This window comes from Periophthalmus magnuspinnatus, chromosome 13 (genome assembly GCF_009829125.3).
Source record: "Periophthalmus magnuspinnatus isolate fPerMag1 chromosome 13, fPerMag1.2.pri, whole genome shotgun sequence".
NCBI lineage: Eukaryota > Metazoa > Chordata > Actinopteri > Gobiiformes > Gobiidae > Periophthalmus > Periophthalmus magnuspinnatus.
In genome coordinates this window covers 23,878,538-23,896,804 of record NC_047138.1, presented here as the reverse complement: position 1 = coordinate 23,896,804, position 18,267 = coordinate 23,878,538, and the positions used below count along the sequence as shown (strand labels likewise).

Genomic DNA, 18,267 nt, shown 5'->3' with positions numbered 1-18,267 from the left:
GTCATAGAAGGTCAAATAAATAACTTTATTACTTTTTTATAGATACAAACTAACTACTGAAGTGTTGCATTCTGTTGTTTATTTAATGCAGTTTGTATAATATGGTTACAGAACACATTAAGAATAGGTTTTTTTTTGGGTATAATTCTACTTCAGGGTTATTGTGTCAGTGACAAAAATTTGTTTCAGTCTTCTCATTTATCCTTTATATTTTCTTCACCAATATATCACACTTTAATATTTGTGAAATGAAACTACTAATGAAAACACTTGGACTTGAATAAATTTAAGATAGATCTGTTTAATGCCATGCTGCAATAACATTTCCATGGAGACAAGCAGGTTATGTAAAAGTTACATAGGGCGGAGTTTGGGGCAAATATGATTCTCATTTGAAGTGCTTTTTGTCTGTGGTACACCAATTACTGCTATATGCTATTGATACTTGTGACTTCACTCTGGGGGTGTGCTACATGTATCTCTATGGTGGAATGTTCAGCATTTACTATGAAGGACACAATGCAGATATTAGCAAACACTGACAAGACGGTTTCAAGAAAACTAAATAAAAAATACAAAATGGATTTAAACAACACATTTTCTGGGGTCTGTGATCAATATGACTAACTGAAAAAAACCTGTTGGCCAATGCTAGCTAGCTTGTGACTGTAATTTTATGTGCGAGAGAGAAATCATCTCACCTGTTGTAGTTCCAATTAAGTCAGCTCTTTCAGGAGTAGTGACTCTGTCATCACACCCCCCAGGGAATGTTGATGACATCAGTAAAAAATAGATATCTGCTGATACCTAATGTTTAATTTTACTGCAAAATGTCAGTTAACACTTTTGCGGTTTTGACTCAAGATTTTCATGGTTATCCTTTAGCCTTGGGGCCGAATATATGAGCAGACATTGTTATGATCTTAAGAGTTTCATCACAGCCCATGTCATGACCACTCAGATCCCTGAGTTTTGTTGGGCAGGTTGAATAATAAGCTTCATTCTGGTCCTAGTTCAGCTATTATGTCCATACTGATCCCTGATTTTGTCCTGTAGGATGGATGTTGGGCGAGCGGCTTCATGACGGCGAGCGGGGCTGGTTCCCGAGTCGCGTTGTGGAGGAGATACAGAGCAAAGAGGTGAGGATCCAAAACCTGCGTGAGGCCCTCCGGATCCACCAGGCCCAGGAAGGAGTGGGCTGTCCCCAGAGCGGAGCCAGGACTGGGGCACGAGCCGCACGCCGCCCCCCAAACAAGAACTTTTCTAACACATGGAGTGACCAGTAAAACTCCAACATACCAACATGGACTTTTAATTATGATCTATTAATATATTGCTGTTTGTATAATGAAATGAAGAAAACTTTACATTGAGGTTTGCACCAAACAAAAATAAGTTGTTTTACTATTTCATATAGCTGTTTTGAACCGGACTGTTTTCAAATTGTTTTCTATAGAGTACGAAGTGACCAGCCACAATTATAAGGCACTAATGCATTGGAATTGTGCATTAAAAATCTCTTGTCAGCAACTCTATGCACTTGGTATGAAGACAAACATGCTCATTACAGTATAACAATAGAATTCACTGTTAATACTGTCATTGTGTCCTTGGGCAAGAAGAATAGCTGACACATACCCATTTTTTATTCTTTTAACAACATGAAATACAGAACTAGTTCATTTCAAATGATTGACATTGGTCCAAAGCTATTCCTCATTTACCTTATACATTCTGAGCATACTAATTATTCTCTCAGTGAGTTTGTATGCACTTTTCAGTAGACCAGAGCGGAGTTGCAGAGCCGTCATGGTAAAGCTGACAGCATGCTGTGGTTATATTTTTATCTCAAGAGCTGCTTCTAGAATATAGCTGTACTGGGGCAAGACAAATTTTGCTCAGATACATCAGGTACAGACTCTTTAATGAATAATGGACTAAAATATATAAACTAAGTGCCCGAAAACGCAATATATACTTTTTTTAATACTCGCTACCTGTGTCAGTTGGTATTAAACATAATGTGGTCAGTAATTGCTTTGTACCAGTATATTTGAGAAACTGGGTTCACTCTTATTATTTTTTAAAGAATGGTCAGCTTTTATAATGTTCTGTAAATATGTGCTGCATGAAAACAGCATTGTTCAAGTCAATGTAAAATAATTATAAACAGTCACATTTCCAAAGTAAACTTTCTAAAAAATCCAAGTGATTGTTTAAAATGTAACTGAATGAATGCTGAAATTTTAGATTTTTGCACTAAACTACTATTAAAATTGTCAGCCCAGAGTTGTCTTGTAAGTACTTGTAATTAGTATTTAAAGAGGTCTCGGGATGTGGGAGTGTGAGAACAGACACTATTTCATCTATTTCATGTATTAATAAAAGCCAACCTTCACCTTTTGGGTTAGTGTATTCGCCAGATTAATTAATGGGTTTTTGTCACGTTTTCCTGTTATAGATGTAATTTTTAGAACTTTTGACTATTCAAAAGATCAAATGTTTTAAATTGTTAATCAGTATGGTCCTAATTTTGCAATACTTGAAACCCTTCTACATAGGGTTATACTGAGCCTGTTAGATCAGTTGTGGATGTTGGGAGCACCTATTCCATACAGAAAATTCAGGTTTAGTTTAAAGGTGCACTATGTAACTTTTCTGGTGGGGAGCATGCCACTTGCTAGTCTCTTTGGAGAGCTCTGTGTGGAGTAAGACAATTAAATGAATCCCTCTTGCATTCATTAATTAAAGGTGTTTTTATTGCAAAAAAATGGCTTCAAAAATATGCATTCTTGAGTCGGCTCGCCTCTCCAAAGATTTGACCTGGAACTCTGCTTGGTGGCGTCACCTACTTGTTTCCCTAGAGATAGATAGTTTAATGCCATATTGTGGAACATTCCAGGCAAAGCAATAACATTTACAGGGAGGCAAACATGTGCACTGTCCTCCAGAAAAGGTTACATAATGCGCTTGAAATCCATTTGTTATAATTAGTTAAGATTATGTTATGATTAATTTGTCATAAAAGATTCACAAGTTCAGAAGTGAAATTTGATATTTGATGAATATGGATCAGACAGTGTAATATATTTCTTGTAAAATACCTGTAATAATTACTTCTGTTTTTCAATACCCAAGTCTGAAAAATACTAAAACAGACTTGACACAGATCTTCCTGGTCTGAATTTGACCGAACTAGCACTAAATCAGGACTAAAGACTAAACCAGGACTAAATCAGCGCCAAACTTCAATAAACTAGGAACTAAACCATGACTTTTACTCAGGGCGACATTTTTCACCTTTTCTCTGTTTTTGTCAGTGTAACCCTTTGTGTAGTAAATGTTTAAAAAAAACCTGACACTTATATTATCATGTAAAGCTTATATATAAAGCAGATCATGAAGTACAGTCTGTGAAAACTGAATGTACAGTGTAGGCCTATACTACTAATTCTCTCTATACTTCAGATCTGTTTGATAAATCATGGCCGTTGTTGAAGATATAAATTATTAGAAATAAATTAACCAGAGCTTCCTTACGAGCTGTATGTTTTGTTGTGTTGCTACTGTTAGAATGTAAGTGATTGGATGTAACATAGCCAGTAAAAAACTTGTAATATGAAACTAAAACACACTAAATTTTCACACATTTCAGTTGTTTACCATAAATTGGGCTCAAATATGAATGCTACTGCAAGCTAATAAACTATTTGACGCTGAGTAAACTTTTCAAATAAGAGGAGAATAAACATAAGGCAGACATATGCCTTAGGAGTTATTTAACTACTCATTGGCGGCAGTTACATGCATATCTTATCATCAGATTTTTGGACCTCTGGTGCGAGTAATCAGAGCGATCATGATCAGAAAGAAATCAGATGTCTTTGCTGTTTACATGCAATTTTAAGTCTTATAATTCCAAAAAGATGATAATAATCACATTTTGAGTGTTTATGGAACTGCAACCTCTGCTGTGCAATGATTTACAGTCAGCCATATGACTTTACATAGATCAAACCCAACCTGGTCCTTTAAACTTAAAACCTGGATCATTATTCTAAAATCAACATCTTTGTGCTGTTATATCTTTTTGTCAAAATGCTGTATGTCTTTTGTCAAAACAAAGACATACATTAGTAGAATAAAAGAAATTCAAGTACTCTTGATAAGAATACATAATAACACTGTTATATTAAGAAAAAATACAAGACAATGTCTTGTGTATTTATATGAAAAAAAGTTTAAAAACTTGACACATTAAACTCAGAAGAACCTCAGAAACTGGAGTGATGGGCCTTTTTTTTCTGAACCAAAAAATGATAAAGAAACTGCTTATCGTGCTTGACTTTTCAAAAATACGCACTAGACATTCAAAATATGTAAAAAAAAAAATAAAAAAAAAAAAAAGTTACACAAATGAGAAGTAACAATAAAAAAAAGCTGAGCCCTTTAGTTGGCGAAACATTTTCAATGCTTCTCATGCAGAAAACACGACAAAAAGAGCAGTACTTAAAATAAAGAATATACATTGTGCATAACTCTATCCACTAACATCGGTGTCATCTTGGCAGTGCCCTGGCAAAAGCTTTTAAAGGTGCAACTCAAGGCTGGTTGATCTGACCCATAAAGAGGATTGTACCTAAGAAGGCAAAAATATGAGCACATTTAAATAAATTACATCTCGCATTTGATAAATTAAAACAAGTGCATTATTTAGTTTCAATTTAATAGTTGATTTCATTTATATTCATTTTTATATCTGTTTATAATACATTTCAATCGAGCCAATATTTGTCCTCATTTCCAACTGCATGCAACAAATCCAACAAATGTATCCAAAAGCCATTTTTTTGTATTTAATCAGTAATATAAGCATTCTGTCAAAATAATGTTCTTTGTCATTTCAATGGTATATTTAATAACATTGATTGATTGATTGATAAGCAAAAGGTAATAGAAATTAATATTGTGAATGTTTAGTTGAAATATAGTGCTTTAAAATTACCTGTTGGGTTATGACGAATGAGGAAGAGGAAAGGTCTGTCCACAGTGACCCATGGAGGAGAGGATCGAGCAAGCAATATGGCCACTACATAAGGAAATAATGATTAATACACAAATAAAATACACTTGAAAATGTTCAATTAAATTAGTTATTATAACTTTAGAACACCAGAAAAGACTCACTAGTTGCTGCTGATGCTTTTGTCCCATCTTCATTTACAATAACTTTGGCTTTCTGGAGCGCTTTAGACACAAACAATGGTTCAGAACCTGTTAAGAAAAAGTCAAAATTCATCCGATATTTATATCAGTGAACAGATTGGCTGACAGTGAAATTCTGTTAATATTCTGTATTTTAGTGCGTACAAAATAAATGTGTATATATATATATATATATATATATATATGAGAAATGGGCTACTGGAACAAGACGGAGATGGGCGAGATGCGAGAACAAGGCTCTGTTGGAATGCTACTACTCCAGTCAGAGAGGTTACATGAACAAGATGTGGGGAAAATGGTTACTTCGAAACCTGCAGTCCAAGCTTACAGCTAAGCAACTAGTAGCTCAGTGTTCCAACATCCACAAACGGCAACTGCTACCACAACATGAGACTGACGAGGTACAACACAAAATATGCTACGGCAATGGGGAACCAGGACGCCAGGTCCGAGGGTAGTTAACATTAACTCCCCAACCGGAGATTGGGTACGAAGCCCCAATAAATATCACGCTGAGCGAGGCAGCGACTGATCTGAAAGATAAGATCATGGCCCGGATGGACACAAGGCAACCCTGACACCAACTGCAGAGACTACCGGTAAGTGAAGTACGATCTGAAAGTCTCCTAGAAGAGGGCGATCCCTACCTCAACCATCACAGAGACCAATGAGCTGATATACACTTCAGGAGCAGTGATCCTAGAGATGCTTGGCTATAAGAACAACCATGGGAGCCATGAGAAACAATACCCACCATGAAAACGCTGGTTAGGGGCTAAAATCAAGGCAGTGCAGAGAGAAGTGAGCCAACTGTCAGGGGCCCAGAGAGGTGCGATGAAAAAACAAGTACCCAAGAGGTACAGCCAGATGCCCATACCTGAAGCACCGGAAATTGCCAAACAAAGGCTCCAAGCCTTGGCCAGCCGCCTAAAGAGGGACACACGAGATAATGAAGCCAGATGACTAAACCGTCTGTTTGCAACAAAACTGGCGAAAGTGTACGCTCAATGGCAGGGTAATAACACTAGAGCTGAACAGTACTGGAAAGGTATATGGGAGAAGGAGGCATCACATAACAGCAATGCACAGTGGCTGGTGGCTCTGAGAGAAGACCACAGCAACCTCCCCGAACAGAATCCAGTCACCATCACAGTGGCAGACATGCAGGAAAGAGTCTCAGGCATGAAAAACTGGACCGCACCAGGCCCTGACATGATCCACGCCTACTGGCTAAAGAAGCCCACTGCTCTCCATGAGCGCCTGGCAGCACAAATGAACCAGCTGCTAATGGATGGGACTCACCCTGAATGGCTAACTGAAGGGTGTACGATACTGATCCTCAAAGGGTACTGTCCCATCCAACTATCGGCCAATAACCTGTCTCTCCACAACATGGAAGCTCATGTCAGGCATCATCGTGTCTAAGATAAGTGGGCACATGGATCAATACATGAGCACAGAAGGGCATTGGCAAAGATACCAGGGGAGCCAAACACCAGCTCCTAGTAGACTGAACAGTCACCCGAGACTGCAGAACCCGTAAGACCAACCTGCCTGGATTGATTACAAGAAAGCCTACGACTCAATGCCACACACATGGATCACTGAATGCCTGGAGCTGTACAACATCAACAGGACTCTAAGAGCCTTCATTGCAAACTTGAGGTTGTGGAAAACCACCCTTGAGGCCAATGGCAAGCCACTTGCCCAAGTGACCATCACAGATGCACTGTCCCCACTGCTGTTCTGCATAGGTCATAGTTCCTGACCATGCATGGCGGGTTCCATCCCAAATCCAGTACCCTGAGACTGTACGTGAGCCGAAAAGAAGGAGGCCGAGGACTAGTGAGTGTGAGAGTCACAGTCCAGGATGAAACATCCAAGATCCATAAGTACATCAAAGACAAGGCCCCAACAGATGATGTACTCTGTCTCAAACAGTGGAGCGCAGAGGAAGAGGTGCTGGAGGAACCATCATGGAAGGACAAGCCCCTGCATGGGATGTACCACCGGAACATAACTGAAGTGGCTGATATCAAGAAATCCTACCAATGGCTTGAGAGAGCTGGTCTGAAGGACACAGAGGCACTCATCCTGGCTGCACAGGAGCAGGCCTTGAGCACCAGAGCAATAGAGGCCCAGATCTACCACACCAGACAAGAACCAATGTGTAGGCTGTGCAAAGAGGCCCCTGAGACAATCCAGGACATAACTGCAGGGTGTAAGATGCTGGCAGGGAAAGCATACATCAGATTCAGAATCAGAATCCTTTTATTGCCATTGTTTGTGAACACAAACTAGGAACTTACTTCGGTGGTAAAGTCCAACATAAAACACACTGAATAATACAAATACAAATAAGGGCATGCACAAAGTTAAAAAGATATGCTTAAAACATCAAATAAAATACTTAAAGGGAGAAAATATATACAACAGCAGCATCAGAACAACAGTGCAAACATGACTTATTAAAGTGACCGGTGTTATAAAGTGTCCAGTTTTGTGCAAATATTATAAAGTATTCATGAGACAAATGGCAGAGGGGAAGAAACTGTTCTTATGAGGAGAGGTTCTGGTCCCAATGGACCGTAGCCTCCTGCCAGAGGGAAGTGGCTCAAATAGTCCATGTCCAGGGTGAGAAGCTGCTATACGGCCTGCTCGCCCCCAAGTCCTGGAGACGTACAGGTCCTGTAGTGATGGAAGGCTGCAGCCAATCACCTTCTCAGCAGAGCGCACAATGCGCTGCAGTCTCTGTCTGTCCCTGGCAGTGGCCCCAGCGAACCACACAGTGATGGAGGAGGTGAGGATGGACTCAGTGATGGCTGTGTAAAACTGCACCATCATCTGGACCGGCAACTTGCGTTTCCTCAGCTGCCGCAGGTAGAACATCCTGTGCTGGGCTTTCTTGATGAGGGAGCTGATGGTCGGCTCCCACTTGAGATCCTGGGTGATGCAGGTGCTCAGGAAGCGGAAACAGAGCGGCATAACCAAGTGGCGGGCATAGTGTACAAAAACATCTGTGCAGAGTACAGATTGGAAACCTCAAGATCAAGGTGGGAAACACCTCCAAAGGTAGTGGACAATGACCGAGCCAAGATCCGGTGGGACTTCCAGATACAGACTGACAGAATGGTGATGGCGAACCAACCGGACATTGTGGTGATGGATAAACAACAGAGCAAAGCCGTTGTGGTGGACATCGCAGTACCAAGTGATGGGAACATCAGGAAAAAGGAACATGTAAAACTAAAGAAATACCAGGGGCTCAAAAAAGAGCTGGAGAAGACCTGGAAGGTGAAGATATCAGTGGTGCCTGTGGTCATCGGAGCACTCAGATCCCAGGAAAAACATCAGACATCTCAGTCCAGAAAAGTGCAGTACTAGGAACAGCAAAAATACTGCGCAGAACCCTCAAGCTCCCAAGGTCCCAAGTGTGGCAAAGAGAGGGGATGAGACCACCCGCGAAGGGTGAGAAGGAGATATATATTTCTTCTATATTTTACAGACACACACATTTTTATATATATATATATATATATATATAACATTATATTTATAAAATAAATTATCTGACACATTTGAATAAGGCCACAAGATGGAGCCATAACACTTGTTACCATCTTTTGAATATGAGGAGAATTAATAGACTTCACAAAAAAGGTCATTTTGTTAGTAGTACATAACAATTAAACTCACTTGTATGTCTGAAGTCAGCCTTTTCCTGACTAAACATGTCTCTGATCCCAAGCGCTGTGAGAGCAGATTCCAGGTCCACTTCCGCTTGAGCTGTGAATCTACAATTATATCACATTATTAACAATACAGCATCACAAACATCACATTACGGTCAATATTACTTTCAATTCCTCTCACATACCACCTCAAGATTTGGCATTCCCTTTTTGAACTAAAATATTAAACTTTGTGAAGCCAAATTGATATGTGTAATTTTCCAAAAGGAGTTTTTGTTCTAGACATTATATGGGATTGCTTGCAATTGGGAAAAGGCATACAGTTTTTATGAATCAAGCAGTGTAATCTAACTTTTTGTCAAATCCAAGTGAGAGAAAAAGCACATTCTCTGATTTATTTTCCAAATGAAAAACAAACATATTTTGGCATTGTCATGCTTGTTTTTGTTTGTACTTCGTCTTTGGCTCCATCGAAAACCTCAATGCCGCCCTTTTAATTGAATCACAATTCCAAATCATTTCTTTTACTGTGTGTAATTCCATACCTGGGAATGAGGAGGCGAAACTTCCTGGTGTGCATGAGTTTGTCCCAGCTTTGGACAGTGGCAGTGCTGATGTGGGGCAGGACCTGGGAGAGGGGTGTGTCCTCTTCACTTGGCAGGATGATCAGCATGCTAACCAAGGCTCCATGGTACGGCAGCTCTATCACCTTATACTTCAGGCCTTGAGGTGTGCTGGCTGCAGCTGGAGGTTAAAATATAGCCATAAGCTTAACGCTCATTTGCTGGTTGTCCTTAACATATCATTAACAATATAAGATGGTTTATAACTCACTGTTTATATGGTTTATTCACTAAAATGTATTATATGGTTTATAACTGCTTGTGCCCATTAAGTTTCAAGTCAACTATAAATATAATCATGGAATAATGGACTTGAGCAAGAAACCCTCTGTATATACACTCACCTAAAGGATTATTAGGAACACCTGTTAAATTTCTCCTTAATGCAATTATCTAATCAACCAATCACATGGCAGTTGCTTCAATGCATTTAGGGGTGTGGTCCTGGTCAAGACAATCTCCTGAACTCCAAACTGAATGTCAGAATGGGAAAGAAAGGTGATTTAAGCAATTTTGAGCGTGGCATGGTTTTTGGTGCCAGACGGGCCAGTCTGAGTATTTCACAATCTGCTCAGTTACTGGGATTTTCACGCACAACCATTTCTAGGGTTTACAAACAATGGTGTGAAAAGGGAAAAACATCCAGTATGCGGCAGTCCTGTGGGCGAAAATGCCTTGTTGATGCTAGAGGTCAGAGGAGAATGGGCCAAGTGATTCAAGCTGATAGAAGAGCAACGTTGACTGAAATAACCACTCGTTACAACCGAGGAATGCAGCAAAGCATTTGTGAAGCCACAACACGCACAACCTTGAGGCGGATGGGCTACAACAGCAGAAGACCCCACCGGGTACCACTCATCTCCAGTAAAAATAGGAAAAAGAGGCTACAATTTGCACGAGCTCACCAAAATTGGACAGTTGAACACTGGAAAAATGTTGCCTGGTCTGATGAGTCTCGATTTCTGTTGAGACATTCCAATGGTAGAGTCAGAATTTGGCGTAAACAGAATGAGAACATGGATCCATCATGCCTTGTTACCGCTGTGCAGGCTGGTGGTGGTGGTGTAATGGTGTGGGGGATGTTTTCTTGGCACACTTTAGGTCCCTTAGTGCCAATTGGGCATCGTTTAACTGCCACGGGCTACCTGAACATTGTTTCTGACCATGTCCATCCCTTCATGACCACCATGTACCCGTCCTCTGATGGCTACTTCCGGCAGGATAATGCACCATGTCATAAAGCTCGAATCATTTCAAATTGGTTTCTTGAACATGACAATGAGTTCACTGTACTACAATGGTCCCCACAGTCACCAGATCTCAACCCGATAGAGCATCTTTGGGATGTGGAGGAACGGGAGCTTCATGCCCTGGATGTGCATCCCACAAATCTCCATCAACTGCAAGACTAAAAACTAAATGAATACACGCCATTTCGGATATTTAGATGTAGATTTACCTTTAGAAGCACACTGCAAAATTAAATACAGACAGTTCCTCTAGAACAAATGGCCCAATCTGCTATTCAATTTTGTAAATATAACCAACTGACTGATGGTGCAGAGTTTCAAATCTCATATTTATAATGCACGTAATTATATTGTGCTGCTAAAGCTCCACACTAAATTCAAATAACTGCAAAAGCAACAACCACTTAAAAAATAAAAAAAAAAACATAAAAAAAATAGTTCATTTTAATTGGTTTGTAGTGGTCTAGTTTTTCCTCACTTAACTTATGCATTTCAAACATCCTAATTATTCACCACAAAGAGTTTACAAGCATTTTTTAGAACTCTCAGACACCAGAGCAGAGAACATGCTTCCTGATTATTTCACAATAAAATGCTTAGATGTGGATAGCGCGCAGTAGACATATTCACACAGCAAGTGCTGCTGATACAGTATATCTGTAGTGGAGCAAGACAAATTTTGTTCAAATACATGGGTAAAAATCTGGTACAGGGTCTTTAAAACCCTTTAGATTAAACATTACAAGTACATACTACTTTTACAGTACAGTACAGTAGTTCACTTACTTACCCATATTGAAAACAGAAAGTTGGGACATCATTGGAACTTTATAGAGATTCCCATTGCCTCCGTGGAATGGCCTCATTTTGGTGTTTTCTGGTTGAAAGCGGGTTTTCCACAGTCCTTTGAAGAAGATGGAGTTGACCACTATCAGTCGGGTCAGAGCAGAGTCCAGCATGTCTGCTTTGATCAGAGTTGGGATGTGGCCTGAACAGAAACGTGAGATTTAAACCACAAAAGTCCAAGGAAGTTGGAAAGGTCAAATCACAAAGAGACGTTCAGTTTGGTCAATGGGTGAATGATGCAGGGACAGGAGCAGGGCTGGCCGATATAGTAAAACAAATGGATCAAATTTTTTTCCTCATACAGATTAGGTACCAGAGGTGACAGAGGCTTTTCTGTGGCTGTGGCCAGACTATGGAACAGCCTCCCTCTGCTTGTCAGATCCTCTGAGTCTTTAACGCAGTTTAAAACTACACTCAAAACTACCCTCTTCTCACTGGCATTTAATGCTAGCTAAACAGGATATCTTGGTGTTTTATTGTACTTTTCCTATGAATCGTGTTATCTGTATATTTGTTTCACCTGGAGTTTAAATGTGTGCTATATAAATAAACTTGAAATGAAACCACAATTTTGCATGCTTTTTTCCCACATCCTTTTAAGATGTCTATTGTTGTCCATTGTCTCTTGCTGTCTACCCTCCGGTACATGAGTACATGTAATATTTTAAGGGGAAAAAGGAGGACATGAGGAAGCACAATATTGCATTAAACAATAAACTCACTTTACATTACGTATGTGCTTCATTACCTTGTGTGTTGTTGTTGACCCATTCATTGATGTGGTCTGCTGCTCCCTGGGGGTTGGTGAAGTCCAGGCTGCTGGTCAGAGTCTGGAAATTGAGTCTGTTGGTCTCCATAAACTCTTCCTCCAGCGGAAATCCCTCCTGTGTGAAGATGGCGTTGGCGATGACCACAGCGTCCAGGTTCGACTTTGCTGTCAAAGTTTTGTGGAGTTTCCTCAACATCTTATAAGGTCCTGAAAGGGAAATAAAATTTGAAGTAAAATAAGATTAATATTAGTGAAATTTACAAGTGAAAGTGACAATCAAAATTACAAGGTTAATTTGAATCGGTACTTTTACATCGAAATCTATATTCTTTAACTAGTGTATAGTACAGTGAATAATGTATTATGTAGTGTGTTGAGATCAAAATTTTATCTGTTTTTGCCAATCTTTACAGTATTTTAGATCTAGAAGAAGTTTGCATTAGACAAACTGTAAAATGTAAAAATACATTAAGTTGGTCACCGTTTTTCTTATAGCGCAGAGCATTGACAATCTGTTTCCTTGTGTCTCCATGGGTTCCACTGAGCAGCATTCCCAGGATGGAGGCCACCCCATGGGGAGACAGCACCACGTTGTCCAAAGGCTTGGAGCGGGCGACCTGCTGGAACACTTGAATGCCCAAATCTGACCCTCGCTCTCCATAGGAAGGGGCCTGGGACAGCACAGTGTCAAGGCCAAACAAGGCCACAGCTGCACATAGCCACAATAGAGACACACTCTTCATTTTAACCTGAGACAGAGAGAGTGGGTGAGTTAAACATTAATCTAGTAATAAAATATAATCAAATCAAATGTAATGAAGCAGAAAACTGGTTAGTGAGCAAATGTAAACACTACTTTTCAATAGCACAATAGCCGTTTTGGAATTTCAGTTAAGATCGTTTCACAATAAATGTGAAATAGTCAAAATACCCAGTGTGCGATTCATCTCAGATTACTACAGGCTTTCATGATGGCAAGGTCTTATAAGGTCTGACAATTACAGTGATTCACTAGGTCTATATTACATTTCCCAAGTCACCTGTGGATGACTCAAAATGCCCTTTACTATGTTATCCGATAACATCTGATAGATCATCTGTAGTGGCATAATACTTGTTCATGTATTGCAAATTTGCCATGAAAACTTCAAATATTATAATCATTAACCAATGATTAACCAACTCCACAATTTTGTTTTACACCTGCCAATTTCTGTACAAATGCATCTAGGTTATTGCAAAGTTGTGAGGATTTTATTGGGCAACCTGAAACAAAGGAAGAACTTAAGTCAAAATAACTGTTTTCCTTAGCATATGATTAAAGTTCACCCAATGTTTAAACTGATTTAGGAAGTTTTTTCCCCATATTTTCCCAATGATCAGGTGTGTTGCAATTTAAAATAGCATGTAGAAAGTTAGAAAATGCAAGTGTTTTAGTCATTCTGTATAAGTAAATGTTTGTTCATGGTAAATTGAGAACACAACCTGCGTCATGTTTACATGCATTAAAAGCTAGCCATGGTCCTCACTTACCGGAACTTCTCCGATAGTGCAATGTTTTATCCTTGTAAATCTTCCGGTTATCCAAATGCGCAGTTCATAAGTCCTCTACATAAAATCCACACAGCTCCCAACTTGTTGCAAACAGCCACTGGCTGAAAAGAGGAGGTTTTGGACTTTATTGAAATGAACTCCGCCTTCTCCGCTAGAAGAAAATGATTTAGTGCTGCCAAGAGAAAAGTAAACAAACCACGCTTCCGCTTGTCCTTCAAAATAAAAGCTTCCACTATAGATTTTGACAGTTTCTAAAGCAAATTTAGTTTATTCCATTTAATATAATTTATACAAAGGTTAAAAAAAAAAGTTATGTTCATTAACTTAACAAAAATGCGAAAATAGGTGCATAATAATTTCAATTTTCACATCATTTCCTGTTTTGCTTTAGTTTGTGCTATACAACTTGATAAAGCATTGGGGAAATGCGATGTAGAAAAAGGCTATATATAGCCTTACAGTAATATGGACAGCTTAAGAATATAATGTCCACAACGTCTTTTGTGTTTAAGATTTTGTTTTTGTTTTTTTTTGCTGAGTGCAGCCAGTCCCCATGTTCTAGACGAGGGGAACTGAAATGCCTGATTCACTTACCCAAGTTTAATCCTCTCCATCCTGAGTAAGTGGCACATCTGGCTGTTGAACCAAAACACTCAATTGGCTATAGAGATCAAGTTACACTTCATTCTGCTAAATTAGATGGATAGACCTCTATTTTTCACATTTAGCCTAAACTAATCAATCGCAAATCTGAACTATTGCAGAACCCACCAGAAATACTAGTTGCTCTGATATTAGTGGCTTTATTGGCAGCATTGATCATGATGTGGAAAAAAAACACTGAGAGGGAAGATTGAGACTATAGAAACATTAGAGGGTGATCTTTGTGAACAAATAGCTGCATGCATACATTTTATATAAATTTATACAAATACATTTTTACCCATACATTGTTTTTTTTCTTTCTAAATAAACAGCTGTGTCATGGTCAGTCCAGTCACTGCTTGAGCCATTGTTGTAGGAGTAAGAAGATGTGGTCACGGGCCATCACCAGTTGAACAGGATCTTCAGCCCGTGCGGGGTACATGTTGGCACAGTGAGCTGTCCCTAAATCAGAAAGATGATGGTGTATAAATGGTAGAAAAGGGAAACATAAAATACCATGTTACAAGAGCAATCATACACCAAATAAAGTCTTATAAGCAAGCATTGTTTCATTTTGCTGGCATCTACTTTAGCAATGATTATGTTGTAGTCCAGGTTTATAAAAAAAAAAGTAATTCCCATGTGGTTTACAGAAAACTGTTGGGCAAATAAAAAAATAAAAAAGACATAGGACACATCTGGAGGAAAATCCCAATAGTAATCATTTATAGCAGTTTGTTAGGGTAGTGGAGGGTAGTGTTATATAAGGCTCATGTATGGGAAATCACTGCACACGAGGAGACAATTTGCTGTGGTTTTGGTGACAAAAAGCTACCAAGTACAGAGCAGTGGGCGTGCATGAGGATAGGTGATTTTTTTTTTTGAGGAATGGTGCCTCAAATGATTACTCAAACATGCCTAAATCCCTCAAAATAATTGTTGATAATTAATGATGAAGGAAAACCATTATAAAAGTCAATTGTACATTAAACTTAAATGCAATGAATCCAAAACATCTCTCCATATTGACTGAACATCATTATGACATTAGAGGCTAATTGAAGTAGGTGTGAGCGAAATAATCATTTATAACTTGTCCATTTGCTTTGCTTGCATTACCCTTTATGAAAACTGCTGGGAGATCAGGTGTTATGTCCAGGGTGATTCCCAAAGCATGCCATGGATCTATAGAGCCGTTTGGAAAGACGATTCTGGATGAGCGAATGTCATATCCTCCGTAATATTCATTGGTTTGAGCTACAGCATCAGCCAGCTGCTCTGCGCTCACATTGTAGAAGTCTGCACACTGCTTCACCTGGTAACTGAGTAAAAGAAACACTCAAGATATATTTTAAAAAAATCATATACAGTAGTGGACCATCAACATATCTGAATATCAATCACAACAGTATGCAAAAGTATCGAAAATAAGGGGAAATAATTCTGTGACCATTGAAGGGTGACAATGGTCACAGAAATAACTTGAATCTGATGAAAGTAATAATAAATAAAAAAATCTATGAAAATTAACCAATGAAAGTCAGACATTGCTTTTCAACCATGTGTCAACAGAATTACTTAAAAAAAAATAATAATAATAAACGTATGAAACCAGCCTGGACAAAAATGACGGTACCCCTAGAAAAGACTGAAAATAATGTGACCAAAGGGACATGTTAATCCAAGGTGTGTTCACTAATTAGCATCACAGGTGTCTACAATCTTGTAATCAGTCAGTGGGTCTATATATAAGGCTACAGGTAGTCACTGTGATGTTTGGTGACATGGTGTGTACCACACAACATAAACCAGAGGAAGCAAAGGAAAGCGTTGTCTCAGGAGATTAGAAAGAAAATTATAGACAAGCATGTTAAAGGTAAAGGCTAGAAGACCATCTCCAAGCAGCTTGACATTCCTATGACTACAATTGCACATATTATTCAGAAATTTAAGATCCATGGGACTGTAGCTAACCTCCCTGGAAGTGGCTGCAGGAGGAAAATTGATGACAAATCAAAGAGATGGATAATACGAGTGGTAACAAAAGAGCCCAGAAAATCTTAAAGAGATTAAAGGTGAACTTCAAGCTCAAGGAACATCAGCGTCAGATCGCACCATCTGTCATTATTTGAGCCAAAGTAGACTTAATGGAAGACGACCAAGAAGGACAGCATTGTTGAAAACAAATCATAAAAAAGCCAGATTGGAATTTGCCAAACTACATGTTGACAAGCCACAAAGCTTCTGGGAGAATCTCCTATGGACAGATGAGACAAAAATGGAACTTTTTGCCAAGGCGCATCAGCTCTATATTCACAGATGAAAAAATGAAGCATACCAAGAAAAGAACACTGTCCCTACTGTGAAACATGGAGGAGGCCCTGTTCTGTTCTTGGGCTGCTTTGCTGCATCTGGCACAGGGTGTCTTGAATCTGTGCAGAGTACAAATGAAATCTCAAGACTATCAAGGGATTCTAGAGAGAAATGTGCTGGCCAGTGCCAGAAAGCTTGCTCTCAGTCGTAGATCATGGGTCTTTCAACAGGACAATGACCGAAAACACAAACCTCAAAACACCCAAGAATGGCTAAGAGGAAAACATTGGACTATTCTAAAGTGGCCTTCTATGAGCATTGACATAATCCTATTGAGCATCTTTGGATGGAGCTGAAACATGCCGTCTGGAAAAGGCACCCTTCAAACCGGAGGCAACTGGAACAGTTTGCTCGTGAGGAGTCGGCCAAAATACCTGCTGAGAGGTGCAAAAGTCTCATTGACTGTTACAAGTTCGTTTGATTGCAGTGATCGCCTCAAAAGGTTGTGCAACAAAATATTAAGTTAAGGGTACCATAATTTTTGTCCAGGCCTGTTTTTGTTTTTTTGTTTTTTTTAAAAGTCTGTTAAAGCATGGTTGAAAAGCAATGTCTGACTTTCATTGGTTAAATTTCAGAGAATTTGTATTATTACTTTTGTCAGAAAAACTCAAAATGGTCACAGAAATAACTTCTATCATTAACTGACGGGTACCAACAATTTTGTCCATGTGTATACATACTTACGTGCCATACTATGGAACATCCCAGGCCAAGCAATAAATAATAACAATAACCACCAGAAAAGTGACGCAAGTCTTTATGAATAAGCAGTTCTTTAATTTGTTGGGTTTTATTTTTTTGTTTTTTTAATGAATAAAGCTATTCATATAACCTAAGTGAGGTGATATTTTGTCCACCACTGTGAGGAAAGCAGACACAGTTTAAGGTGTTGTGCAAAAACAGTAGCAGGTTTGTAATTAGAGGGGCTGGACATTAGTGTGTTTAGTCTACTTACTCCAGAGGGAAACCTGCAAATGGCTGGTCGGGTGAATCAGTGCTTTGATAGAAGCCAAACTCTGTGCATGTCTGGTAAACCCACTGTCTCCCTGCAGGCATAAAAACAAGGTACTTCAAACAGAATCAACTGCCATCAAGTGCATAGGTTTTGGTGCATATTTTCACTCAAATGAAATACCCTTGATTACCATTTTCATATTTACAAGTTTTATTTACTTTTTAACAATTTGATATTGTGATCATTTATTTGTAAAGAAAGAATTAAACAGTAAGAACAACACTGGTCACACTTTTATGGACACGAATTGCAAGGCCTGTCACAATCATAACAA

The 18,267-nt window shown here is 39.0% G+C and overlaps 3 protein-coding genes across 3 annotated transcripts in view; 1 reads left to right on the top strand and 2 right to left on the bottom strand.

Moving 5' to 3' along the window:
• Positions 1-2,191, top strand: part of ngef (neuronal guanine nucleotide exchange factor) — a 45,170-nt gene extending 42,979 nt beyond the window's left edge. Inside the window, exon 16 of the mRNA XM_033977087.2 lies at positions 1,057-2,191. Within this exon, the coding sequence (XP_033832978.1) occupies positions 1,057-1,286 (230 nt within the window). The 3' untranslated portion in view covers positions 1,287-2,191. The remainder of the gene's footprint in view (positions 1-1,056) is intronic.
• serpine2 (serpin peptidase inhibitor, clade E (nexin, plasminogen activator inhibitor type 1), member 2) lies at positions 1,626-14,110 on the bottom strand. The gene is made up of 9 exons (XM_033977391.2): positions 13,940-14,110; positions 12,888-13,155; positions 12,386-12,613; positions 11,582-11,779; positions 9,464-9,662; positions 8,923-9,020; positions 5,188-5,274; positions 5,006-5,089; positions 1,626-4,639 (listed from the first exon to the last, which is right to left on the bottom strand). The coding sequence occupies exons 2-9, from the start codon at positions 13,147-13,149 to the stop codon at positions 4,602-4,604; spliced, it is 1,194 nt and encodes a 397-aa protein (XP_033833282.1). The 5' UTR covers positions 13,150-13,155; positions 13,940-14,110; the 3' UTR covers positions 1,626-4,601.
• A 195-nt stretch (positions 14,111-14,305) lies between these two features.
• Positions 14,306-18,267, bottom strand: part of prss16 (serine protease 16) — a 34,083-nt gene continuing 30,121 nt past the window's right edge. The window contains exons 7-9 of the mRNA XM_033976414.2: positions 17,934-18,024; positions 15,725-15,927; positions 14,306-15,067 (exon numbers count right to left, since the gene is read on the bottom strand). Coding sequence (XP_033832305.2) covers positions 14,958-15,067; positions 15,725-15,927; positions 17,934-18,024 — 404 coding nt within the window. The 3' untranslated portion in view covers positions 14,306-14,957. The remainder of the gene's footprint in view (positions 15,068-15,724; positions 15,928-17,933; positions 18,025-18,267) is intronic.

What these genes read in the sequence shown, in the direction of transcription:
- serpine2 (XM_033977391.2), bottom strand. Translation starts at nt 13,149, where the DNA reads ATGAAGAGTGTGTCTCTATTGTGGCTATGTGCAGCTGTGGCCTTGTTT. An exon ending in TCTGCGCTATAAGAAAAACG is followed by an intron (nt 12,614 to 12,887) that starts GTGACCAACTTA and finishes TTTCCCTTTCAG; the next exon opens with GACCTTATAAGATGTTGAGG. An exon ending in GGTCAACAACAACACACAAG is followed by an intron (nt 11,780 to 12,385) that starts GTAATGAAGCAC and finishes GTTTCTGTTCAG; the next exon opens with GCCACATCCCAACTCTGATC.